Source organism: Lagenorhynchus albirostris, chromosome 2 (assembly GCF_949774975.1).
Source record: "Lagenorhynchus albirostris chromosome 2, mLagAlb1.1, whole genome shotgun sequence".
Lineage (NCBI taxonomy): Eukaryota > Metazoa > Chordata > Mammalia > Artiodactyla > Delphinidae > Lagenorhynchus > Lagenorhynchus albirostris.
The window spans coordinates 40,038,413-40,065,206 of NC_083096.1; the positions used below are offsets into that span (position 1 = coordinate 40,038,413).

The 26,794-nt window shown below is 39.4% G+C and overlaps 1 protein-coding gene across 1 annotated transcript in view; it reads right to left on the reverse strand.

Moving 5' to 3' along the window:
- Positions 1–470: 470 nt before the first annotated feature.
- The window catches only part of INTS7 (integrator complex subunit 7), a 92,431-nt gene continuing 66,107 nt past the window's right edge, over positions 471–26,794 (reverse strand). The window contains exons 14-20 of the mRNA XM_060130983.1: positions 24,610–24,804; positions 23,944–24,047; positions 22,484–22,552; positions 12,486–12,618; positions 6,982–7,080; positions 5,393–5,578; positions 471–1,917 (exon numbers count right to left, since the gene is read on the reverse strand). Of these exons, the coding sequence (XP_059986966.1) occupies positions 1,630–1,917; positions 5,393–5,578; positions 6,982–7,080; positions 12,486–12,618; positions 22,484–22,552; positions 23,944–24,047; positions 24,610–24,804 (1,074 nt within the window). The 3' untranslated portion in view covers positions 471–1,629. The remainder of the gene's footprint in view (positions 1,918–5,392; positions 5,579–6,981; positions 7,081–12,485; positions 12,619–22,483; positions 22,553–23,943; positions 24,048–24,609; positions 24,805–26,794) is intronic.

A 26,794-nucleotide genomic window follows, 5' to 3' on the forward strand; every position in this document is an offset into this window, starting at 1 on the left:
ATCTACAGAGATGATGACACTTGCCCAGGTCACAGGGCTAACTCTTTGGAGCCTACAGTGGAACCTAGGCTTTCCGGTCAGCTCTTTCCACACCTGGTAGAAGGGCAAGAGGTCCTGCACACGTCCCCCACTACTCTCTAGCAATTCTTCCTAAGGCTTATGTTCCCAGATGTTGTCATGCCTGTGCACATCATGTACTGCGTACATCTGGACATCAACCACAGCGGACACTGTAGATTTACACACGTTTTATGACAATGCCCTGGCCACTGGCAGAAGAAGTGCTGTGCTGGGACAATAGCTCATGAAGCCAAGAGATCTTAGAGGGACACCAGTTGCCTGCCAATCTCTTTCACCCCTAGAGGCCACATTACACACACACACAAATCCCCCAAACTCATTTTTTTCCCTTTAAACTCTATCCCTCCTTTGAGCCAATGTCGACTTTAAAGAGAAAACGGCAAAACGAGCAAAGCAATTGAGAGATTTATTTTAAAAGGAAACTTCCAGGGAATGTGCCCTGCGCTTCACCTTGGGAGCAGTGTCTGCAATCCTGTGATCCCTGATGTCTAGAAATCATGACCCCGAAGCACTGAACAATCCCAAATCAAGAAAGAACAGTCAAATTACATGTAGTATACTGTGTTAAGAAAGTGTATTATTATTATATTTTATAATGGTTTTCAACCAGTATTGACATAGAAAAAAAGGGGGTTTTCTGGCTAACGAGAAAACTTCTATTCCCTGAGCATTCCAACTAACTGAGGGTGTATTATAAAGAGACTGCTGTTTCTAGACAATCAAGTTTAGCATTACCTAACTTGCCAAGAAGAATCTAAACCAATCAAAGGAAAAGATCTGCCCTCCTAACATTAAATGTGATTTTTTTCATTCTTAGAAACAATAAAAAAAGTCTGTATGACATAAAATTGCACATACATTAGAAAAAACAAATTATTAATTTCCAATCTTTCTATGTAATTGTTAGTTGCTTTTGGGTCAATTAAATACTAAAACAATAAATTACGATTGCTTTAGCAGAGAATAGATAGGTAAACGGTTGAAATAATACGGCAGGATGTTTCCTTTCTGCTAGACTGCAGGCTCTCATAATGCACAACACTGGATGTTTCAGGGGACACTTTCAAGTCCAACTACGGGAGTACTCAGTTTCTACTACCCTGGGTAAACCCGGCACATACTGGTCAGAACTTCCAAAGGCCCAGCTCAGAATTAGAGGTCTATGTCAGGCAGCAAGTGATATATTTTGGTAGGAAAGCAGTCAAATTTACTAATTCAATGATCCCAATATGTGACTTTTCCTGAAAGAAAAAGAGAAGGCTCAGCAAAAATAAAAGTAATAATAGCAAAACAATGAAAGTGCTGAATAGGAGATGAAGGACTTGGTTTAAGAAGAAATAAGGGGAAAAAAATCTTTCTAGTTAGGAACCCAATGATTTCTCCAGTAAATTTTTAAGAAAAATATTTTTTCAGAATGTTCTATCACAGAAACCAATGAATAAACGGACTCCATATTCTAACTTTTGTACCTTTATCCATATGAAAAAGCAAACTATTTTCGCTTATTTGCTCAGTTCCTGGAAAGTCTGTAGTGCCTCTGTTGCACAGCTAAAACCGCGTGTAGGCATTTCGCTGCTGCTGCTGTTGTAACGGCTGCTGGACTTGCTGCTGCTGCAGGCGAATCTGCTGCGAATAAGGGTCTTCCAGGGATTTTACAAATATGGTGGTTCTGGGACCAGTCTTCCATACGATGCCGTTGGCGTCTTTCACGGAAGATTCCACTGTAATGTTGTGTGTGCCAAGGATAGCGAAGTTCAACAGGAACTGAGTACTGAAGTAATCATTATGAGGCTCAACCCTCTGCTCCATCTCATTGGTCATATTGTCAATGGGTATCTGGAACGAAAAAAATCGTGAAATAACAATAGCTAACGTTTACTGAGTGCATGCTGCGAGCCAGGACCTGTTTTAGGTATTTAAATCTTTGCAAACAACCAAAAGGTAGGTACTAATATTATCCTTGTTTCACGAACGAGGAAGCTGAGGTGGGGAGGTTAAGTAACTTCTCCAAGGTCATACAGCTAATGAGTGATGATGTTGGCATCTGATAACAAAACTCTAGACTGGAGTCAAGAGTCTGGCTAACTCCAGAGCCCGCACTCTTAATATCAGGTAACACTGCCTCCTCACTGGAAGGAGCTTGAGTAGAAGGAGCTTTCTCAGCCCCTCTGATGCTGGCCTTTCTGCCTTGGGAAGCAGTTCAGAACACGCCACCCCAAATACGCTGCTGTGGCACAGCGATTATTTTGAGCTAAAGGCACTTGAAAAACAACAGGTACAGAAAGGGCTCTCTGACCTGCCCCTTTTTACCTCAAACATAAATCAAATTTTCCATGAGAAAGGTAAACCTCCCTGCACCAAAAAAGAGAAGACTATCACCAGAGACTGGGAATCGATGTTGAGATGGATCTGTACGAACCAACCTAAGAAAATAACCCGTGTCTTCCACTAGTCTCCCCCAATGCCCCAACAGATCTCCTAGTCATTTTACTTACTGTCCCTAGCCCCAAACCCTCTGTATTGCCATTTTGTCAGGAATTCATCATCTGTGTGACTAAAAGGTATCTAAGCTTTCTGTTCTGGTCACTTCTTCGGGTCTTCATCCTCCTGTGAAGACTCCCATATATATGTAAAATTCTAATAAAACTGGCATGCTTTTCTCCTGTTAATCTGCCTTAAGGTCAGTTCAATCTTAGGCCTAGCTGGAGACCCTAAGAGGGTAAAAGAGAAATTTCTCCTCCCCTCTCCTTGTTCACCCAACCCCAACTCCAATTCCCATCTTTCTTTAACCTGTGAAGAGATATTCTAAAGAAACTGGATGCAACCACCTGTTTCAGTGAGTTTAAAATCTGAAAGACTAAAAAAGAACATAATGCTATGCAAATATATGGTTTTTCCCCTCCTAGGTAGTCTGATTTTATATTACTTAAGTAATGTAGTGATTCTTCCCTCCTTTAACAAATTAACTTTAGAACTTGCATGTTGCTTACTTAAAAATCAGTGTTTTGTTCAGATGGGCAGTACAATATATTATGAAACACAGATTTATGAATTCGTTTATGTATTTAGCTAGATACTCATACCTTTGTCCTTCAAAGAACAGAGTAACACCTGCAGGTGTATCTCTTCTTGTACCCAAGATGAAGTATGTCAAGAGAGACACTTATTCTAAGAATGCATATACAGGTATTCAGAATGAATATTTGATTAGATTGCTCTATGTTTATGTGTGTATTTCTGTTGTGTAATTAATTATATAAATGTGCCCTGAAGCTTCGTGTCTCAACAAGCAGTTATCATGAGGTCAGCTTTCCAGAGACACCGATCTGTAACATTAATGAAATGAAGTCACCACAAATTCAAGATCTTAAAATTATTTATAAGTCCTTTTTTGTTTTTTGTTTGCACATTCAACTTCTGTAGGATTTTTATTTCCGTAAAGAATATGCACACCAAACTAGAACTTCCTTAAAAGGACCAGAAATAGGCCTAGTAGGCAACCTGATCACTCTGAACGCATGATGCATTTTAAGTTGCAAACTCACTGCAAGTAACATTACAAAGCAATCATGTACTACCTGGCTTATTACGTCAGCTTCTTGACTTTAACCAGTGCCTCTTGAGAGGTAAGTCAACAATGAGAAGACCAGTAGTACTTCTCGACTTGAATTTTTTTTTAAAAACAGTAAAAATCACTATATACAAGAACAAAGAGAATCATGGTTACCGTTCTTTCAAACTCAAAATGAGCAGAGAGCTGCAGACAAGGATAAGCTATGTAAGTTCTCCTTATGATCTTCTGTGACAAGAGAGATCATTGAAACATAAGAGAGTTGTACTAAATACAGTAAATGATTTTTTTCATTATTCACCAAATATCTACTGGGTGGCTACATAAGGTGCCATGCTTTGTGCCCTCGAAGTCAAAAGAGAGGGAGAGAATGAAGCCTGAGCCTTTTCAGAGTGGGTACAGAGCCCCGGAGAGAGAGAGAAAGTTACCAAAGTAAGGAAAGTAGTAACGGCTTAAACCAGACCTTCCCTTGGCCTTTTAGCCTAAAACCACCAAAGAAAATAAAATGCTCTCATTTTATATCTTTACTGATACCCCTTTCCTTGCTCTGGACCTCAGTTCAAGGGTGCCCACAAATAAACACAGACATAACCAATTTGGACATTTAAACAACTCTGTTCATACAACTGTGCACTTGTTCACTTGTTCCATTTACTGTGAATAAACCACCAAGGGACTAGAAAGAGATGTCTAAAGAAAGGAACATTCTACATTTGGAACATTGGTGTTTCACAGGCACAGATTCAGAATCTTAGCTTTGGCTAACAAAGCAAGCGTGATTTTGGTTAACCTACCTCATGATTTCTCAAAGTAGCAAATTTCTAGGGTTAAACCCTTAACGAAAGATTTTACTTCATCTGATCACTGTATGTCAATATAGTATACTTTTTTTTCTTTTTTTTTTGCGGTACGCAGGCCTCTCACTGTTGTGGCCTCTCCCGTTGCGGAGCACAGGCTCTGGACGCGCAGGCTCAGCGGCCATGGCTCACGGGCCCAGCCGCTCCGGGGCATGCGGGATCCTCCCGGACCGGGGCACGAACCCGTGTCCCCTGCATCGGCAGGCGGACTCTCAACCACTGTGCCACCAGGAAAGCCCAATATAGTATACTTTTTTTGGAACATGCTAAAATTTACTTAAAACAAAGGAAAAATAAATAGATGTGTTCTTTTGGGGTCGGGGGTTAGGGAGAAGTTATTCCCCATTCCTGATGCTTCCCTCCATGTGGAGGGACCTTTCATTAGATGAACAGTACTGGTCTCTAGGGGAGAAGGTGCATCCTACTGATTGGTAAGTTGTGAGGTGGGGACTGGGCCTGGGGAGCTAAGCACCTTCTCTCTCCCTTCTTCTTGGGCTTCAGGGTACTGCTCCTCCCAGTTTTATAGGGGCAGGCTCTGTGTATACTGGCGGAGGCTGGTGGGAAAACTCAATTCAGAGCCACAAGGCTAGGCAGTCCTTGCTGCCAGGCACCTGAGCTAGGTTTCTCCCCAGCTCTAACAGTAGTGACACTCATATTTTGATCTCTGCCTGCCTGGATACTTTGTCTATCAACTGATTCGGGCAGGGAAAAGAGAAGTGTTGTTTATCAGCCCCCTTACACCCTAATACGTACTTTTAACTTATGTCCATCTGATCCCTTGGGAGGTATAACTACAATCTGCTTAACCATGAAAAAGACTGGAAAACTTCCATCAATGAGTTGATAAAACCTGCATCACAACTCTGCCTCTTTTCTAAATTACCTTGTAGTCTTGTCCAGATTTACTCTGCAGTGTGGAAGAAACATTCAGACAGACAGACTGAATTTTGCGGAAGAGCCCTGGTTTAGATCCGTGCTGGACCACTCCCTCTACCTTCAGCGCCAGTTGCTGGTTATTCTGGACAGCAATGGGTTCAGCAGGGTTCCGGGGGGATGGTGACAGGGCAAGCTGGAAAGCCAACATTAAAATAAATGCTAACAACCAAAAGCAAGCTTCCTTCCAACAAGCATGTCTGTGCTAATTGTTGATTATAGATTAAAACATTACTTGTACACACACAGGCACACATACATACACACAGATACATACACACACAGACACACACACACACACACCTGCAATGACCTGACCGTGCTGGGACAACCAGACAGATGTACCTTTAAAGTCAAGGGTTCCTTATCCCTAATGCCTCCTTTTAAATACCACTGTTTTTTTTTTTTTTTTTTAAACCCCCAGCCCCAGTTCTGTTTGAGGGGAACAGAGGATTAGAGAATAGCAAGGGCACTGTTCTCCCAATTTCTGAGGTGGGGCATTTCTTTGACAATGAACCAACTCTAGTATGGAAATGCACTATATAAATTTTCATGTCCAGCTGCTGTCTCTATGGTCTTAGGTAATTTTAAATAAACTAAATTCAAATGTAAATGAATCTAGAATTCTAGGATTACATATGCTATCAAGTCAGCATGGTATAAAAGTCAATTTCCACAAATAAACCAAATGACATTTTTAACTTCTCAGTTTTTCTTTAAAAACATATTAAGAATCCTAAATACCCTTTAATTAAAGAAAGCTCAAATCTTGCTTAAATAAAAACACGGAAGAAATTGGGTCTTTCTGATAATGTTGTTGAGCCACTGAACCCTGGAGACATCTTATCTTAGGACTTCTTATCTATATAATCAATTTTCCTTGTTATTCAGATCATTTTCAAATGGAATGCTCTATTATTTGTAATCAAAAACATTCAAATGGATGCAAAAGTGCACTGAAGACATTTACTGATCGGGATAATCCAGGGAATCTCTTACAAATGACAATTTCCCCCCTTTCCCAACAATTTCATTTTTTTTTTTTTCAATTTCATTCTTTGAATCAAAATAGCTTTTGAATTTTGAGTGGCTTAAATATTTTAAAATACTGACTCTACTCATTGCCCAGCTTCTCAAAATTTGTTATTTGTAGACAAAAGTGCTTTGGAGATAGGGCTGGTGATGTTTTACTGGACCTGATTCATTCCAAGTTGGGTTTAAATAGTTTGATCAGACATGGATTCAGCTCAAGATCCCTGTGGGCTACTATGATGAACAGCACCCAACTCATTCTTGAAGACAGGGACAGAGCTCAAGGTACCCAAATGCCTGTCCCACTGCATTTGGCACTATGAGGAAAGAAAGAAGAGGAGAGGGTTTAACTCCCAAATCACTTGTTGAAGGGAGGAAAGGCTTACAACTGAAGAGTATAAGTTCTGTCTAAACCAAAGGTAAGATCCTGAAGCAGAGCTATGCCCCCTACAATCTTCAGAAGAAGGTATTAAACTATATTAAACCTGATTGTTCTTCCTATATTACCTTGATGCTGGTAGACTGCAGTTTCTGGAAAAAATATCTCTGAAATGAAAGAGGAACTTTCAGCAAAGAAATGATGGCATTGCAGAGACATGCTGTATGCTGGGGAAAAAAAAGAAAAACCAAATGAAAATAAACTTCCAAATGTCATCAACAAATAGTTACTTTCAGGAAGAAGTGTAAAAACTACAAACGCTCATAAAATTACTACAAAAGTACACACCAATCAGGTTAAGAGACATAACACTCAGGAACTATATACATTTATCAAATCACTCATGCCAAGGAGGACAATTACAGACTTTTACTTTATTCTGAAATATATTCAATAAAAAATGACAGAGAAAACCCACACTCCTCAAGACCAAGCAGTGTGCAGTCTGCGTTTCTATAGAGCTTAGAGCTACTAGATATATAGTTATTTTAGATACTAAAGTATAAAGTAACTATCACGTGACAAAATATGATAAAGAGCAGGTATATGGTAAAAAATCAGAGCAAAATATTGACATTTGAGGCTCGAGTCCAAATCCCTGTGGAACCTTGGCTTGGAACTGCCTCATTCTTCATCCCATCTCTACCAGGTGGCCTCCCTGTTCATGGGGCCATGAGCCTCCAGAGATAGAGCAATGGTGGAAACTTACTGGAATTCAGATTACAGATTACCATATAGTCCAACTCTATAGATCGCTGAAACTTAAATAAAACACCTTCTTTCTAAAATCTATTTCAAATTTAACTGAGTTTTGAAAATCCCAGCTTAACTGCAGAGGAATAGAACTACTCTAATGAATCTTTCTACTCTTAGTGAAAGGGGTCATAGAATCAGAATTTAAGAATTCAAAGATTTTATTTATTTATTTGTTTATTTTCAGCTACTTTCTTGAGGTACCACTGACATGCAAAAAGCTGGACATATTTAATGCATACTACTTAATCAGTTTGGAGATAAGTATACACCTGTGATACCATCAAAGCTATTTTAAAGATCACCCAGTCTAACCCTCAATTTTGCTGATGACACAGGTCACCCAGACAACTAATGGAACAAGCTGGGACTGGAACCTAGGTCACCTGACTAGGTCACTCAGTGATTTTGTTTTACTTCACCAATGATTTGCAAACTTAATAGAAAAAAAAAATTATAGTACCGGAACACCTGTAACTTTGGGTGACCCAGAACCATTCCTGCTTGGTCTACCATCCCCTCCTCAGTCTACTCCTCTCTCAGTGGCCCCCAAAATGCCACAGGCTGAAAACTATTCCACTGTACAGTGCTGTCTGTCCTTTTAAGTTCCTGCTTCCAAGCAGGGTACCACCTAGTGCCTCTGCTATAAACATTTTTAAAAAGTAGGACATTAAGGCTAAAAGCCAGAAGAATCCATTCCTCACTGGTTTCAGATTACTGAACATTCTGTGCCTGACAGACTCCTAATATAAATGCCAGGTCTATTACTTGAGATTACCACAACACGGATTTAGAGACACTGGGTCTACTCAGGTTTAACTGCTAAAACGGCACTATTCATCTTCTTGCCACAAGGGATCTGAGATGCGTTTGCCCGGACATCCTACTTGTGGTGGAACCTTTGATGCCACAACAGTATTTAAGGAGAGAAACATCTTTAAAGAATGGAGTTAGAGGACCACAAGTGACCTCAGGCTGTTCCAGGGCAAAAAGGTACCATTTTCCCTTTTAAAAGAATAGATGCGGATTTTGCAATTCCCCACTGGGAAAGCAGGACTGCCTCTGAGACCACTAGCCCCTTGGGCACACTTCAACACATATGTTAGTTGCAGATTACTATCAAAGTACCAGTCTGGAAATGTGAAATCACATTATCATGATTAGTAAACCGGTAAGAGGACTATCCCATCATGAATACTCCCTTCATTGCCAAACCGAATACTTTTCAGCCTTTGTATTTTTTGACACTTCTGTGGCACCTGATAACGCTCTTCTTCCATGAAATTCCACTTAACGGCCCCTGCCCTCACTTCTGATTCTTCCCTGCTCCATCTTCTTTCCTAAGATTCTCTTCCTTTGTATGTTCCTTCAGTGTTGATGCTCTCCTTAGTCCGTTTGTCTTCTCAGTCCGTTTGTTCTTCACAGGCAGTTTTCTTCACTCCCAGGACTTTAAGAATCTATATGCTCATGACACCTCAACTTTACATGCATTCCAGCCTGTCTCCTTCTGACACCAAACCTATTATCTAACTGCCAATGTTTAACATGTTTAAAAATGAAACCACCTTCTTCCACTATCCCTCTGTATTCTGTCTCAGTCAAGGATCAACCATTTGTGCACCTGGTCACCTAAGCTGGAAACCCAGAGGTCATGTCTCCATCCTCTCACATCTAATTTAAAGAAAACAAAAAACAAACAAAAAACCAAAACCAAGCCTTGAAAATATCACACCTAAATAATCTTTCTTATGTATCTGTTCTTCTCATTCTTGCTCCCACTTTATCAATTTGGCCCCTGCCTTGGATTACTGCAGAAGTCTTGTAACCACTCTTCTTTCCTTTAATTTCATGGCTTCCAGGCCATTACCTGTTCTGTTTCTACATAACAATAGTGTACAGTCTTAGCTTAACCACTTCTCTCCCACACCCATTTAAAATTCCTAAAGAGTGCCCCCATTGTCTATGGGATAAAGTCCAAACTCCTTAAGACTGTGTTAAAAGCCTTTTGTCATCTGGCCTCCACTGACCTCTCTAGTCCTGAGCCTGCACATTATGCTGCAGCAATAACACACTGTTCCCAGAAGACATCATGCTATTTCATGCCTCCGCTTTTTTTAAAATAAATTTATTTATTTATTTATTTATGGCTGCGTTGGATCTTCGTTGCTGCACGCGGGCTTTCTCTAATTGCGGCAAGTGGGGATTACTCTTCGTTGCGGTACGCGGTCTTCTCATTGAAGTGGCTTCTCTTGTTGAGGAGCATGGGCTCTAGGTTTGCGGGCTCCAGTAGTTGTGGAACGTAGGCTCAGGAGTTGTAGCTCGCGGGCTCTAGAGCGCAGGCCCAGTAGCCGTGGTGCATGGGCTTAGTTGCTCTGCAGCATGTGGGATCTTCCTGGACCAGGGCTCGAACCCATGCCCCCGCTTTGGCAGGTGGATTCTTAACCACTGTGCCACCAGGGAAGTCCTCTTGCCTCTGCTTTTGAACATGTTGTTCCCTGCCTGAAATTCTCTATACCTCCTTATCTGCCTGAAAAACTCATATGCAAATACCTCTTCTCTCTGATGTGCACCCTCACCCCATTTCCCCTATCCTTTGACATGAATTACTTTCTCTTTTGTGCTACAACTCTACTTTGTGCAGACCTCTATTATTGCACATATATTGTATTGTATTTGTTTACAAAATCTTTCTTATCAGACTATGGACAACTTGAGGGAAGAGCCTCTTTGTCATTTTTCTATTCACAGGATTCAATAAATACTTGTTAAACTGAATTTTGGGTTCAGAAAGTATCAAATCTATAAAATACAATTTGGAAAGGGGGAAAAGGGAATCAACATTTATTAACCACTCCTTATATGCCAGGCCAGGCACTGTGCCAGGCATTAGGCATTATTCCATTTAAACTTCAAAAAACCCTACGAGGTAGATATTTTTCCATATCATAGAAAAGGGTATTAGAAATTTGTCTAAAATCACGCCTGCTGAGTGGCAGAGGGCTCTTTTCTAGGGCTAGGGCTAGGGCTAGCCTAGGGCTCTTTTCTCTGTATTGCGTACCTACTGGGCAGAAAATTCCCATTCTTTCCATGAGACGCAGTGGATTGAACTCTATCAAACTCAAGGTACTATCTGGCATCTATTTAATTTCCTAGGGTGGAGCTTAGAGGAAATACATGTAAATAATTTAATCAATGTCTCACATAAATATGTCTACTTCCTACAAAGATAATCTTTACAATCTTCCTTAGCAACCAATCTCAGTATCAAACAGCTACCTGTGTCATTTCAATTCAGCAAATATGTATTGACAATCTTACATGGAAAGCAGTGTGCAAATGAAAGTATCTAACCTTAAAATCTAATTTAACTCTTTAATGACACATCCTGTCAATTTCTTCTAGAACACCTGATAAATGGTGAGCTCAGAATGAGAACAGCAGGAGGCAGAAGAGAGCTACAGGAAATACCAGTATCCAAGGTGTAGGCAGGGCAAGAGAAACTCTCCAAGGTGTAAAGTTCAAAGACAGTGCTATGCACTGAACGTGCTGTCGTCTCTAAATTCACATGTTGAAGCCCTAACTCCCAATGTGTTGATATTTGGAGGAGGGCCTTTGGGAGGTCATTAAGTTTAGATGAGGACATGAGGGTGGGATCCCTGTGATGGGATCAGTGCCCTTAGAAGAGAAAGGAGAGAAGAGAGGCCCTCTCTCTCCAACACGTGAGGACACAGCGAGAAAGCAGCAGCTGGCAAGCCAGCGAGAGACCCCACACCACAAAACAAACTGGTTGGCACCCTGAGTCTGGACTTCCCAGCCTCTAGAATTGTAAGAAATGTCTGTTGTTTAAGCCACTATGTCTATTTTGTTATAGGAACCTAAACTCAATACAACACTGGAGAATGGCCAGACAGGGAGGAGGAAATCTGGGTGAGAGTGTCAGTCTGTCCTGCGACTGGGAAGTCAGGGGATAAACAGCAGATGTTCAACAGTGCCAAAGGTAGCAGATTCAGTAGGCTAAGTGGACACGAGTATTAAAGGACAGCAGTAGCATCACCTGGCAGGAACTGATTTACTGATAGTCAGAAAATAAGCCCAGTTCTTTCTATTTTAATTGGCCAATAGTTTTCAACCCTGGTGGCATGACAGAATCACCTGGGAGCTTTTAAAAATACTAAGGTCTGGGCCTCGCAGAGATTCAAAGATAACTGGCCTGGGTGGGGCCTGGATATTGATGTTTTTTTTTAAAATAGCTTCCAAAGTGATCCTAATGTGTAGCCAAGGTTGAGAACAATTGCAACTTTAGTTAAATTGTTAAAAAAGGGGAAAAAAAGTTTTATCTGCATTCTGGTAGAGCAGAGTTGACATGTTAGTGTGACTATGTAGCAGCTACAGATGTGCTAAGTGCTTTCACGGATTATCTCATTTCATCCTCACAACAATACTATGATGTAGGTACTGTACTAACCCTGTTACAAAACAGGCACAGAGGGGGGCTTCCCTGGTGGCGCAGTGGTTGAGAGTCCGCCTGCTGATGCAGGGGACACGGGTTCGTGCCTCAGTCTGGGAGGATCTCACACGCCGCGGAGCGGCTGGGCCCGTGGGCCATGGCCGCTGAGCCTGTGCTCCACAACGGGAGAGGCCACAACAGTGAGAGGCCCATGTACCGCAAAAGAAAACAAACAAACAAACAAACAAAAAACAGGCACAGAGGAAACAGTCACAGAGAGGTTAATGTGTTGAAGTCACACACAGTAAGTGCCAGAGACAGATAAAAACTCACTTCCACATAATAAAACTCAATAAAACAAATGTGACTTGCCATATAAGAAACAGGGGTATATTTCCGATTGAGTGATTCCACCTCCTCCAAGACATGATTATATACAGACATCATTCTTCTCTCATATTCACTATCAGCATGGGCTGCTCCTGTAGATCCATATTCCTGGAAACTGAAGTCAAAAATTAATATCAATCAATCAACCAAGATAGTAACTAATTTTTTTTTCTTTTTTTTTTTGCGGTACGCAGGCCTCTCACTGTTGTGGCCTCTCCCGTTGCAGAGCACAGGCTCCAGACGTGCAGGCTCAGTGGCCATGGCTCACGGGCCTAGCCGCTCCGCGGCATGTGGGATCTTCCTGGACCGGGGCACGAACCCATGTCCCCTGCATCGGCAGGCGGACTCTCAACCACTGCGCCACCAGGGAAGCCCAACAGTAACTAATTTAATGTCAAAATGTGTCAGGTACTTTCCACACTGTCTCATTTAATCTTTAAAATAATGAAGTAGGCACTGTTATTTCCATTTCACAGATGAGAAAACTGAGGCTTGGAGATGTTAAGTAATTCGCCTTCAATCACACAACTAGTAAGCGACAAGCTAGAATTCAAATCCAGACCTGACTTCAAATTATACAAGTCTTAATCACTTTGGTTGTTAGCTAGTATAAAAATGTTTAATTAAACCTTGTCCCTGCCATGAGGGGAAAGAGACATAAGGCATTTGAAAAGGTAAACTATCAATAAAGTCAGCAGACAAGTGCCAAATAACCAGTAAAGATATGCAAGTAATCAGAATATAGAGGGAGCTGAGGAATGCCACATAAGAGATCGGTCTTGGACAAATCACTATGCAAGTAGCATGGATAAGATTTGAAGAGATGGAAAGTTCGGAGGGCATTCATAACTGGAGAAATGGCATGAATCTAAAGCAAGCAGGTGAAATGCACAAGAATGTTCAGCAGAGAACTAGCATATAGAGCATGCTGGAGAAAGTTTTACCTAGATTTCTTTTTTTTCTACTGCCTCAAACCCAAAGACATTTCTGAAAGTATTTCTAAATGGGAAAAGGTGGCAAACTCCTGCATTCTAACTAAACTTCAAGAGGGCTATTTGAAAATGCAATATAGGTAACTTAACTATGTTGGGTTAACACTATTCTTACTATTCCCTTATTATCCTTTTAACGCCTACTATGTGCAAAGTACTTCAGCTGGGTACTTTACATAGGTTTTCATTTAACCATTACAACCACTCTAAGAGACAGGCATTATTACTTACCTATAGTTTATGCATATGTGGCTCAGGGAGACGAAAGAACATGTCTGTATTCATACTCACTCCTAGCTGTATGTACATGTGTATCTGCCTGGCTCCAAAGCTTTGTTCCCTACTCTGTACTATATCTTAAGTTCTATTAAGACAAGAACTGAACCTCATTTAGTAATAGACTTTAAGGAAAACTATACCACACAATAAAGCATAAAGATTTAAAAGTCTCTGACAAAGTCATCTGCAAATAACAGGGTATAAAATCAGAATATACTGTTCCACCTTCTACAAAAGGAGTATTCCTTTATTTATTTTTAATAAACTTTATTGAGATATGTTACAAAATCGCAAAAATGTACCCTTCCTAGTCAATCCCTACTTGTGGCCCCCAGCAACCAGATTAGCTTTCTATCACTGTAAATGAGATGTTTCCTAATACTGGATATAAATAATCATACTATATGTAATATTTTGTGTCTGGTTTCCTTTACAGCACAACATTTTTGAGTCATTAATGTGTTTTGTGTATTTCAACAGGTCATCCATCTATATTGCTGAGTAATATTCCACTGTATGAACATATTACAATTTATCTACCCACTCACCTGTTGACACATTTGGCTCTTTCCAGATTTTGTTGTTACAAATAAAGCTGCTAAGAAAATCTGTGTACAGGTCTCTGTGGAAATATGTTTTCATTTCTCTTAAGTAAGTAGAAATAGAACTGGTGGTCTTATGGTAATTGCCAAACAGTTTTCCAAAGCGGCTGAATCATTTTGCAGTCCCCAAAATGTATGAATTCAAGCTCTTCCACATCTAACATTTGGTATTAAAGGGCTTTTTAACTTTAGCAATTCTAGTGGGTGTTAGTTGTATCTCACTGTGATTTTAATTTGTATTTTTCTGATACCTAATGATGTTAAGCATCTTTTCATGTGCTTATTGGAATTAACGTATCTTCTGTTGAAGTGTCTGTTCAAATCTCTTGTCAGTTCTTAAAAATTGGGTTATCTTGAGTTGTATGGTTTTCTTAATATTCTGATAGAATATGTTTGAGAATATTTCACCCTGCAACCAATCTTTTCATTTTCTTAATGGCATCTTTCAAAGAGCAGAAGTTTAAATCCAATTAAACAAATTTTTCTGTACAGTAACCGCTGTTTGTGTCCTGAAAAAATCCTTGCTGATCACAAGGTCATGAAGATTTTCTCCCAAGTAGTATTCTAGAAAGTTTGGAATTTTATCTTTTACAGTTTGATCTGTGATACACTTGGAATTAATTTTTATGTATGGTGTGAGGTAAGGTCAAGATTCTTTCCCCCCTATACAGCGTGTTTCAGCACAATCTGTTGAAAAAACAGATTGTCATCTTTGTCAAAAATCAAGTAATACTCCTATGTAACTATTTTGGTCTCTCCATTCTACCCTCAAGCCAATATCACATTGTCTTAATTACTGGAGCTTTATACTAAGTCTTGAAATCTTTAGCAAGTCCTCGACTTTAGTTTTTTTCCTCTATTTTACAATATGGTGAATTACACTGATTGGTTTTCTAATATCAAACCTAGAATTTCCGGAATAAACCCTACTTGGTTTTAATGTATTATCCTTTAGAGTTTTGTTAGGTTCAATTTGTACATGTTTTGTTAAAGATTTTTAAGTCTATGCAGAATATTTGAATTTTTCCTGTTCACCTCAACTATCACATTTATTGGCACAAAGTTATTTATTCCTTTAATATGCTTTTAATATCTATGGGATTTGTGATGGTACTCTTATTTCATTTCTAATATTGGTAATTTATGTTCTCTTATTTCCTTGTTCAGAATAGCTAGTTTTATCAACTTTATTGATCTTTTCAAAGAGCCAGCTTTTGGTTTCATTGACTTTCTCTACTGTTTATTTATAATTCACTGATTAGCATTCTCACCTTTACTATTTCTTTCCTTCTAATTACTTTGAGTTTAATTTGCTCTTTTTCTTGCTTTAATATGATGGAAACTAATGTTATTACTTTTAAACTTTCTTTTGTGTGTGTATGTATGCATTTAAAGTTACAAATTTCCCTCTAAACTCTGTTTTAACTGCATCACACAAGTTTTGATATGTCGTGTTCTCATTTTCATTCAGTTTAACTTACTTTCTAATTTCCCTTGTGATTTTTTGACCAATTGGAATATTTAGAAGTCTTGTTTAATTCCTAAACATTTAGGGATTTTCCAGAGATGATTTTCTAATTTAATTCTATCAGATAACATATTCTACATAGTTTCAATGCTTTTACATTTACTAAGAATTGTTTTGTAGCTCAGCATATGGTTTACTTTGGTAATTTTTCCAAATGCGCTTGGAAAGAATGTGTATGCTGCTGTTGGTAGGGCATACAGGTCAATTAGGTCAAGTTGGCTGGTAGTGTTATTCAAGTCCTCTATATCCTAAGAAATCTTCTGCAAGTTGTTCTAGTAATTATTCAGAGGGGAGTGTTGAAAACTCCAACCATAATTGTGGATTTATTTCTCCTTTCAGTTGTCAGTTTTTGCTTCGTATATTTGGAAGATCTGTTACTAAGTATATAAATGTTTACAATTACGTCTTCTTCATGAATTGATCCCGTATCATGGTAAAATGTAGCTCTTTGTCAAGTCTTTGTTCTAAAGTCCACTTTGTATGATACTGTCACACCAGCTTTTAGGGTTCCTTTTCCATCCTTTTGTTTACTTTTAATATATTTGTATCTTTGTATTTAAAGTGGGTTCACACATATGGTCACCTTATCTTTGATACAGGAGGCAGGAATATACAATGGAGAAAAGACAGCCTATTCAATAAGTGGTGCTGGGAAAACTGGACAGCTACATATAAAAGAACGAAATTAGAACACTTCCTAACACCATACACAAAAATAAACTCAAAATGGATTAAAGACCTAAATGTAAGGCCAGAAACTATCAAACTCTTAGAGGAAAACATAGGCAGAACACTCTATGACATAAATCACAGCAAGATCCTTTTTGACCCACTTCCTAGAGTAATGGAAATAAAAACAAAAATAAACAAATGAGACCTAATGAAACTTAAAAGCTTTTGCACAGCAAAGGAAACCATAAACAAGACAAAAAAGACAACCCTCAGAATGGGAGAAAATATTTGCAAATGAAGCAACTGACAAAGGGTTATCTCCAAAATATACAAGCAGCTCCCACAGCTCAATATCAAAAAAACAAACAACCCAATCCAAAAATGGGCAGAAGACCTAAATAGACAATTCTCCAAAGAAGATACACAGATTGCCAATAAACACATGAAAGGATGCTCAACATCACTAATCATTAGAGAAATGCAAATCAAAACCACAAGGAGGACTATTGGGCATATACCCAGAGAAAACCATAATTCAAAAGGACACATGCACCCCAATGTTCATTGCAGCACTATTTACAATAGGCCAGGTCATGGAAGCAACCTAAACGCCCATCAACAGATGAATGGATAAAGAAGTTGTGGTACATATATACAATGGAATATTACTCAGCCATAGAAAGGAACGAAATTGAGCCATCTGTTGAGACATGGATGGATCTAGAGACTGTCATACAAAGTAAAGTAAGTCAGAAAGAGAAAAACAAGTATCGTATATTAACGCATGTATGTGGAACCTAGAAAAATGGTACAGATGAACCGGTTTGAAGGGCAGAAGTTGAGACACAGATGTAGAGAACAAACGTATGGACACCAAGGGAGGAAAACCCCGGGGGGTGGGGATGGTGGTGTGCTGAATTGGGCGATTGGGGTTGACATGTATACACTGATGTGTAGAAAATTGATGACTAATAAGAAGCTGCTGTATAAATAAAAATAATAATAAAAAAGCAGATAATTAATACTTTAAAAAAAAACAAACCACAAGGAGGTATCACCTCACACCAGTCAGAATGGCCATCATCAAAAAATCTACAAACAATAAATGCTGGAGAGGGTAGGGAGAAAAGGGAACCCTCTTGCACTGTTGGTGGGAATGTAAATTGATACAGCCACTATGGAGAACAACATGGAGGTTCCTAAAAAACTAAAAATAGAACTACCATATGACCCAGCAATCCCACTACTGGGCATATACCCTGAAAAAACCATAATTCAAAAAGAGACATGTACTACAATGTTCATTGAAGCTCTATTTACAATAGCCAGGAAATGGAAGCAACCTAAATGTCAACCGACAGATGAATGGATAAAGAAGATGTGGAACATGTATACATGGAATATTACTCAGCCATAAAAAGAAATGAAATTGAGCTATTTGTAGTGAGGTGGATGGACCCAGAGTCTGTTATACAGAGTGAAGTAAGTCGGAAAGAGAAAAACAAATACCATATGCTAACACATATATATGGAATCTAAAAAAAAATGGTTCTGATGAACCTAGGGGCAGGACAGGAATAAAGATGCAGACAAAGAGAATGGACTTGAGGACACGGGGAGGGAGAAGGGTAAGCTGGGACGAAGTAAGAGAGTAGCACTGACATATACACACTACCAAATATAAAACAGATAGCTAGTGGGAAGCAGCTGTACAGTAGGGAGATCAGCTCAGTGCTTTGTGACCATCTAGAGGGGTGGGATAGGGAGGGTGGGAGGGAGACACGAGAGGAAGGGGATATGGGGATATATGTATACATATGGCTGATTCACTTTTTTAAACAGGAGAAACTAACACAACATTGTAAAGCAATTATACTCCATTAAAGATGTTAAAGAAATAAAAAATAAAATAAGCAGCCCACAAAACCTCATAATAAACCTATGCATTAAGATGAGATATAAATAAATAAATGATAAAGTGGGTTACTTGTGGTAAGCTTATACTTTGGGTTTTGCTTTTTTAGCTGTCTGATAATCTCTACTTAGAGAAAGACTATCTACATTTATTGTAATAACTGGTATGACTGGGTATAAATCTACCATTTTGTGATTTGTTTTCTTTTTTCATCTGTTCACTGTATTTTTTTCCCTCTCTTCCCTTGCCTTCTTTTGGATTAACTGAGGTTTTTTTTAAAGTATTCCATTTTACCTCCTCTATTGGCTTATTTATTTTCTAGTGGTTGCTCTAGAGTTTATTCATCTTCATCCTCCATTACCACGAGTTATCTTCAAATAATATACACTTGATGTAAAATGTAAGACTCTTACTACTGTATTAATTCCAACCCCCACCCCCGTCATTTGTCTCACGTCACACATTTTACTTCTACGTGTTATAAACTCCCAAATGCATTGTTATTTTTTTCTAAATGGGCAATATTTTTTTAAAAAAGTAAAAAGTGAGGAAAGTCTTTTTTATTTACTCACATATTTACCATTCCTAGTGTTCTTCTTTGTAGATCTGAATTTACATCTCAAATAATTTTTCTTCAGCCTGAAGAACTTCCTTTAACATTTCTTATAGTACAGGTCTAGGTCTGCTGGTAACAAATTTTCTCAGATTTTGTCTGAAAATGTCTTTATTTAGTCTTAATTATTCAAGGGTATTTTTACTGAATATAGAATACTAGGTTACTTTTTTTTTCTTTCAGGACTTTAAAGATGTTGCTTCACCTGTCTTCTGGCTTGCATTATTTCTGATAAGAATTAGTAAAAAATTCTTATTTTTATTTCCTTCTATATAGTCTTTTTTCTTTGGCTGCTTTATATTTTTCTTTATTACTGATTTTCAGCAATTTGATCATAATGTGTGCCTTGTGATTTTCTTTATGTTTATGCCACTCTGGGTTCGTTAAGCTTCTTGGATTTGTGGGTTTATATTTTTAATTAAACATGAACATTTTTCAGTCACTTAAAATATTTTTCTGTCCCTTGTTCCCCTCCTTCTAAGATTTCCAGTTACATGTATAGTAGTACAAATGACACTGTCTCACTGGCAATTTTAACTTTGTTCCGTTTTTCAGTCTTTTTTCTTTCACTGTCCAATTCGGATAATTTCTATTGCTGTGTCTTTAAGTTCACTAATCTTTTCTTTTGCTGTATTTAACCTACTGTTAAACCCAACCTAATCAACCTTGAATTCTATGTTCATCAAAACTATCTTTCAAAAATAAAGGCAAAATCAAGATATTTCATTTTTATGCTCTAGAAGTTCCATTTTCTTTTTAAACCTTTAAATTTGTTCATTATCTTCTATCTTTAAAATTTTGAAAATACTAATAGTACTAAAATACTATTTTAAAGTCCAAGTCTGTTAATTCCATCATCTGTCATTTGTGAGTCTTTTTTCTAATTGGCTGAAGTTTCTCTTGGTTATTTGTCACATCTTCCAGCTTCTTCTCATGACCAGTAATTTTTGACTGGATGCTAAAATTGTGGACCTTATACATTTGAGTTTTTGGATTTTGTTGTCTTCAAAGAATGTTAAGATTTTGTTTTGGTGGACAGCCATTACTTGTCATAATCCTGACTCTCTGAAGGATTACTTAAGCTTTGTTAGGACAGGTCTAGACTAGTCTTCACTTTAGGGCTAGTTTAGCTTGATTTCTAAGGTGGTGTGACCCTTCTAATGTCTCTTCTGAATGCCTTGAGTGTTCAATTAGGTCTCTACAGTTTGGCCGGTTGGAACTCAAACATTTCTCAGCTCTGCATAAGCTCTGGGAACTGTTCAGTTTACAGCTTCCTGGTAATTATTCCCTCCCTAGTAGCTGTTTTTTGCCTGGCCTTGTGGGATTTCAGCTAATATATGTACAGCTTAGCATTCAGCCAAAGATTCATAGCACTCTTCCTCTGGAAAGCTTCCTCCACCCCTGTACTTGGCCTGCAAATTCTAGCTTCCTTTGTTCTCTGAACCCTGATATCTATCTCTTCAACTAAGCAAGACCACCGTGTTTTAATTTGGCTACTCCTGCCTGAAAGGCAGTCTAAAAAGTGCCTCCAGGCAGAGGAAAGCAAGGACTAGTGTAAAGTTTACCGTATTTATGTCCCTTCCCTGAGGGATTACATTCCTGGTCTCCCTGTTGTCCAATGTCTGAAAACAGTTAAAGTTATATTTAAACTTGCATATTTTATCCAGGTTTCTAGTTGTTTACAATAGAAGGAAAAGTCCCATACGTGAATGGCTTCATGACCAGAAGCCATTCCATTATATTTTAGGCAGTAAAAATAAAGGTTAAATGCAAAGCTAGAATAGAAAAATGTAATGGACAAGCATCTCAAAATATTTTTTCTTAATAATCCTAAAAGGTCGATATGAGCAGATAATAACATTTATAATTATAAACATAAACCCCATCCTATCCCACACTTACTGATACTGGCTCAAGCACAATGTTAGCTGCTAGAGATACGAAGTTGGATAAGACAAGGTCTCTTCTCCCCAAAAACCTTCTAGGCTATGAAAGATACACACAGATTTTTGTAAAAACTATAGTGAATTTTATTAATGTCATGTTTCACTCTCTTGAGGCTCTTTTTAGCAGCAGGTCCTTCTTTATATGAAAGGCACAAAATATATAGGATCAAGAAGAGAAGTTTCAGAAGGAATCTACTCTTTGCAGTTGTACACCAGTACGACTGAAACCCAGAGAGCTCTCCTTCAAGGTGCAATGTTTCTTTTCCAATTTTTCATTGCTAGGAAGGGCAAAGGCTAGGGGAAAGTGGGTTTAGGGGATAAAACAGGATGGAGAAGAGTGAAGAAAGGTGGTAGGAAGTGGAGAGGCTGACAGTGAGAGCAGGATTTGAGAGCTGGCTAGATAACTCCCTTCACCCCATCCCTGCTGACAATGTGTTAAAAAAATCAATCAAGAAAAATACTAATTTCTCTTATGTCAACCAACAGTACAATGACATTTGTGTGCTATGAGGTAAGATGAGTAGGCATAATCAGAAATGGCGTGAGCCTGGAAGTATCAATTAACTGGCAAAGACTGAAAAATATGGAGGTTAGAGAACATTTTGAAATTTAAAAGGGAGAAGCTTAAAAAAACAAAACAAAACAAAACAAAAACACTGGAAGTCTAAGGGGAAAATGAACATAGATCAAAGAAGGATAAATTGAAAAATAAGTAAAAATTAGTATGTCATCGAAATATTAAAATGAATCAGACGAGTGAAAAAAAAAATAGCCAAGTGGCCTAGTCTGAGAGTAGATAGCACTTTAAAACAGAAGGCAAGGATTTTGGTACTGCCTTGGAAAAAAATGGTGAGTCAATGCTTTAGGATAGAGAAATTTAAAATGCTCTGTTGATTATGTTCTCTTTGAGGAAGCTGATCTTAGAATCACAGGCCTTACTAGATTGGAAATATACAGTTGAAAATAAATGTTCTAAAACAGAATACTATAGTGGGAAAAAATAATGGACCATTCTTCAATAAAAATATTTTGAACAATTAATCAATTAATTAGAGAATGGAGAAGGATTTTGATAAAGCAAAAAGAGGAATATCTTTTTGTTTGGGAAACCAAAGAATAAAACTTTCAAGTTCAAGCTTAATTATACTATTAACTCAATTTTTTACACCAAAATTTAGTTATAATATACCAGAAGAAAATGTTCAAATTCAAAGAACTTCTTCCTAGTTATTTAGAAAACAGAACACAGGAGGTAAGTAAACAATGGAGACAGAAAATCTAGGTTTGTCATTAGCTATATGACCTTAGGCAAATGCTAGAGAAGTTCTTCCTCTTTGTTTCTTCCTCTATAAAACATCTTCCAAAACACTGTTGTGATGATTAGGTAAGATAACATATTTGAAAGTGTTCTGTAATATAAACTATTTAAATACCTTGCTGATTCTGGATCCAAAATCAGGGCTTCTATTGCGTGAGATATCAGTAAACAGCTCTGCTGCTGTCTGCATTATGTTAAGGTCATACATGATAATAGAGAAATGTACTATAGACTTTATATTATTTGAATACTAAATAAGGCAAGATGAAAATTGTAAGGCCAGCAGGTCCGGGGAAGGGCCCAGGGAACCAGACGGAACCCCCGCCAAGGAGGCTGATGCAACCAACCGGTCTTCCCGCTCCCTGAGGGGCGGAACCAACGGCTCTGAGGCTGATGCAACCGACACCCAACATTGCCACAACATCCAAAAGATAACCAAAAAGGGGCTGCTTCACACAGCAAGTGCCTCCCCTGCGTCCACCCCTATAAATTTTGTTCGCGCCCACACCCAGGCGCAACTTCTCTGGTCCCTTTCTCTCGGACCAGTGAACCTCACCCGGGAGCGTTCCCAAATAAAGCTTGTTTAAGCTCTCCTCCGGTTTTGGTGCCGTTCCTTACAAAAATCATATTCTTAGTGAAGGTAACCACATGTTATTGACTCAAATAGTCTATGGCTCTATTTTTTTCTTTTTAAGGGATATATGTTGCCTGTGATAGTTCCAGGAAGAGTACTTCAGAGGTTAATGTTGGAAGGAGGAACCAAGCAACAGGCTCTGTGATTCAATCACAGAAACTTTTTTATCTATCTTGGATATAGGGGTTTCACTAATGAAAAGTTTAAAACAACCACCACAATAAGGGTCTGTAGAGCGGTTACCCTGGAGGTTCCTAGGCTGGGGCTCAAGGGATCTGTTAACTCTCCTGAAATGGTATGCAAATTTTGGGGGATATGTGCATATATGCATTTTTTTTAGGGGAGAGGGTCCATAGCATTTATCAGGTTTTCAATCACTAAACCAAAATGCCAGGAATTACTGATTTATAGGTCTGCAACTTAAAAGCAATTTATCTCTTTCTTCCTTTCAAAAAGGATCTGAAGCTGCTAATAAGAAAATACGGAGAACTTAAAGGGGGCTTAGGGAACATAAGTGATGACTGAAACGACTGAATATATCATTAATAAAGGTGATGGGAACTAGGGTTGTTAGCTGTGAATAAAAGATAGGTGAAGCAAGACAGAAAATGGTTCTCTGGTGGAAAAATATTTTGTGTTGCCCATTGTAGCTCAAGTGAGCACAAAGTATTCAACACTGCTTGGACCTGGGTTTTGGACGCTCTTCCCAGAGGTGGAAAAAGACCACCACTGAGTCACCACTTTTTAAAAAGCCTAGTTGAAGTAAAGAAGTTAAATTATACTGCTCATACTAGGTTTCAAAAGAGAAATTATTATTTATGGTAAATCTGTAGGCTTATCTAATGTATATGTATATTTTAGTTAAGCGTATCTGAAATATTTACTCTACATTTAAAAGAATACTTCCAAAGAACAAGAAATATTGGGCAAGTTTAGGATACAGTTCTACATTCCTCAAAGTTGCGGAATCAGCATCAAAAGATGCCTGATAAAGATCCCCATATCGGGAAGCAAGGCTTCGGAATTCTTCCATGGACAGTTTCATCTATAAAGAAGGAAAAATATCAATTATGATAAATAAACAAATATGCTTTCGTGCTGTATAAACAACACAAAAGTCAAAACATAAGAAAACAATCCTGAAACAATAAAAATGAAAAAATATTTTATATCAACTCATTTTCAATTCATTCATTTTTATAAACCCTATTAAAGAAAATTAACAAAGATGGCAAATGAAACTACAAATGTGTACAAGATTATAATTTACACATAATGTACAGAAACAAAAAACACTGCATTTTTAGCTTCTTCAAAGTTTCACTAAAATAAATAATATGGTTATAAACTTCCCAAAGTTTCTTTAAAATGTATGTCCTTTTTCTTTATATAAACATGTAGCAACTAGTGAGATATCATCAATCACTCTGTCATTTTAATAAGACTTCAGCCTGTTTTTTGCAAGACAGATGAGTTTAGAAGTATTTGATGTTGCCTCTGAGTCAAACCGCTGATTTTTAAGTTTCAGAATTTTTCATCTCACAACTAACCTCAAAAACCTCTAAAGTGTAAATAAAAACTGCACTGAAAATAAAGTTAAGACATACCTGATTGGAGATGCGACCACACCGCTGGAGGTCATTGCCTAAGGTCATGGCAATTGTTGTGGCAATTGCAGGTGGCGGGCTTGTCTTGAGGCTACTACAAGTACAGATGAGTTGAGAGAAGGCTTGGAGAAGGTCAATCCTGAGCTTTACAAATTCACACTGAAAACTTAAAGGATTCAGTGGTGTACTGGCAGCCTGGGGAATAAAAACAAGCTATATTTAATACAAGGTAAGCATAAAAGGAAGATGCTGAAGGACAAAGTATTTGTCAGAGTCTGCAAAAGAGCAGTAGTTCTAATGATGATGGATAAACACCTACATTATTAGGGGAGGATGTAATATTAGAAAGAAAAACTTATTGTCATTAGCATCAACTCTGAAAAACTATGTTCCATCAACACTCAGGTTCCTTACTTCCTACATTTGCAAAGACCCCACAAGACATGGGTTAACTAGACCGTCATCTGTAAGATATCATATGAGGGATGCTTCACAGATATTACCATTCCCCCCAAATTCCCTTATCACCTTCCTACCTTTCTAACCTGAAATTCACATGCTGGAATCATTAAACAGAATTTTTAAAAGTTGGAAGGGGGAGGGCTTCCCTGGTGGCGCAGTGGTTGAGAGTCCGCCTGCCGATGCAGGGGACATGGGTTCGTGCCCCGGTCCGGGAAGATCCCACATGCTGCGGAGTGGCTAGGCCCGTGAGCCATGGCCACTGAGCCTGCGTGTCTGGAGCCTGTGCTCTGCAACGGGAGCGGCCACAACAGTGAGAGGCCCCCGTACCGCAAAAAAAAAAAAAAAAAAAAAAAAAAAGTTGGAAGGGGGAGAAAAGAAAGGTGAGGGCAGGAGAAATATATTGTTAGACCGTCACTGTTAAAAAAGTCTGTTGCTGGCGGAGGTGAGGCAAGAGCCAGCCAGACCACGTGGGGCCTTCAGACCACAGGCAAGGTTCCGGATTATATTTTAAATGCAGTGTTTGGCGCCCAGCCCCCTACTCTGTGCAGTCCCCCCCGCCCCGGTTTCTTCCCCGCGGATGCGTACGTGCGTCCCGAGTGCGGCGGCTGTGCCCAGAGACCCGCCGGACCCCGGGCGCCCTTAGCCCTGGTCCGGGCTCCAGCCACCGCAGCACGCTCGCCTCTGGTCTCGCGCTCTGCCCTCAGGCACCTGTCCCCCGGTGATCCACGCAAGGCCCCGTCGGCAGGTGAAGTGGCCTCCCTTAGAGCGACCCGGAAAGTGTGGTCCGTATTTCAAGGTGGACTTTCAAAGGCGGTGCTGCCTTGAACCCGCGGGCCCCGCCGGTGGCCGAGCGCTCCAAGACGTTAAGGGAAGGGCAGGCCTTCCCTAGTGCAGAGGCACGGGTGTTGGCCGACTGTCCATTTTTGCAGAAATCTTCCTCCTATGTGGGATCGCTGTCTGGAGAAGGGCTCCTGCTTTGCTCCGGGAAGAAGCTAACCCAGGACGGCAACACGTGGCTGGAAGGGCCATCTCCAGAAAAGAGGAAGAGCTGCAAGTGCTGTCAGTGATCCCCTCCAGGCACCCAGAGCCTTAACTGAAATACCGGATCGTTCCCTAGATTTTTGCTACATTAAACTATATTGTCCAGTTAAAAAAAAAAAAAAAAAGAGTACGAAACACCGTGGTAGAGGACAACGATTCCTGGCTCTCCCCTGACTGCACAGCCTTTGGACAACGTTGCCAGTGAAAGAGCTTTGTTCCAACCACCTGCCCCAGTGCAGCTGTGTCGATGGCACGAAGCTTCGTTCCGCAGCTCCTATTTCACAGCAGTCCCCTCTCCCTGGTCTCGTTGTGGGTCACACCATGATGGCTGCCCACCCCTCAGATGGACCACAGGTTCTGGAGTTGGCTGCTCCCGAGAAGAGCCGGGTGGCGACTTTTTTGAGCAGGACCAGAACAGACCTCCTCGGGTCACGCAGCTGCAAGTGGCACAGTGACCCAGCCGCTCGCTTGCAACCAGCGACTTTCCCAAACCAGCTGCTGCTTCAGCTTCGTGATCGGGCCAGTTTCTAAATTGGGTAACGGTCAAGAGGCATGGTCTGTGATGTCATGTATGTAAAAATCTGTTTCTCGTTGAAGTTACAAAAGTAATGACAACACGAGCTTTCGCAGGGCCGAGCTCACTTTGTTCTGATCGCTGCCACCAGCGTAGGGGGTCCAGGGT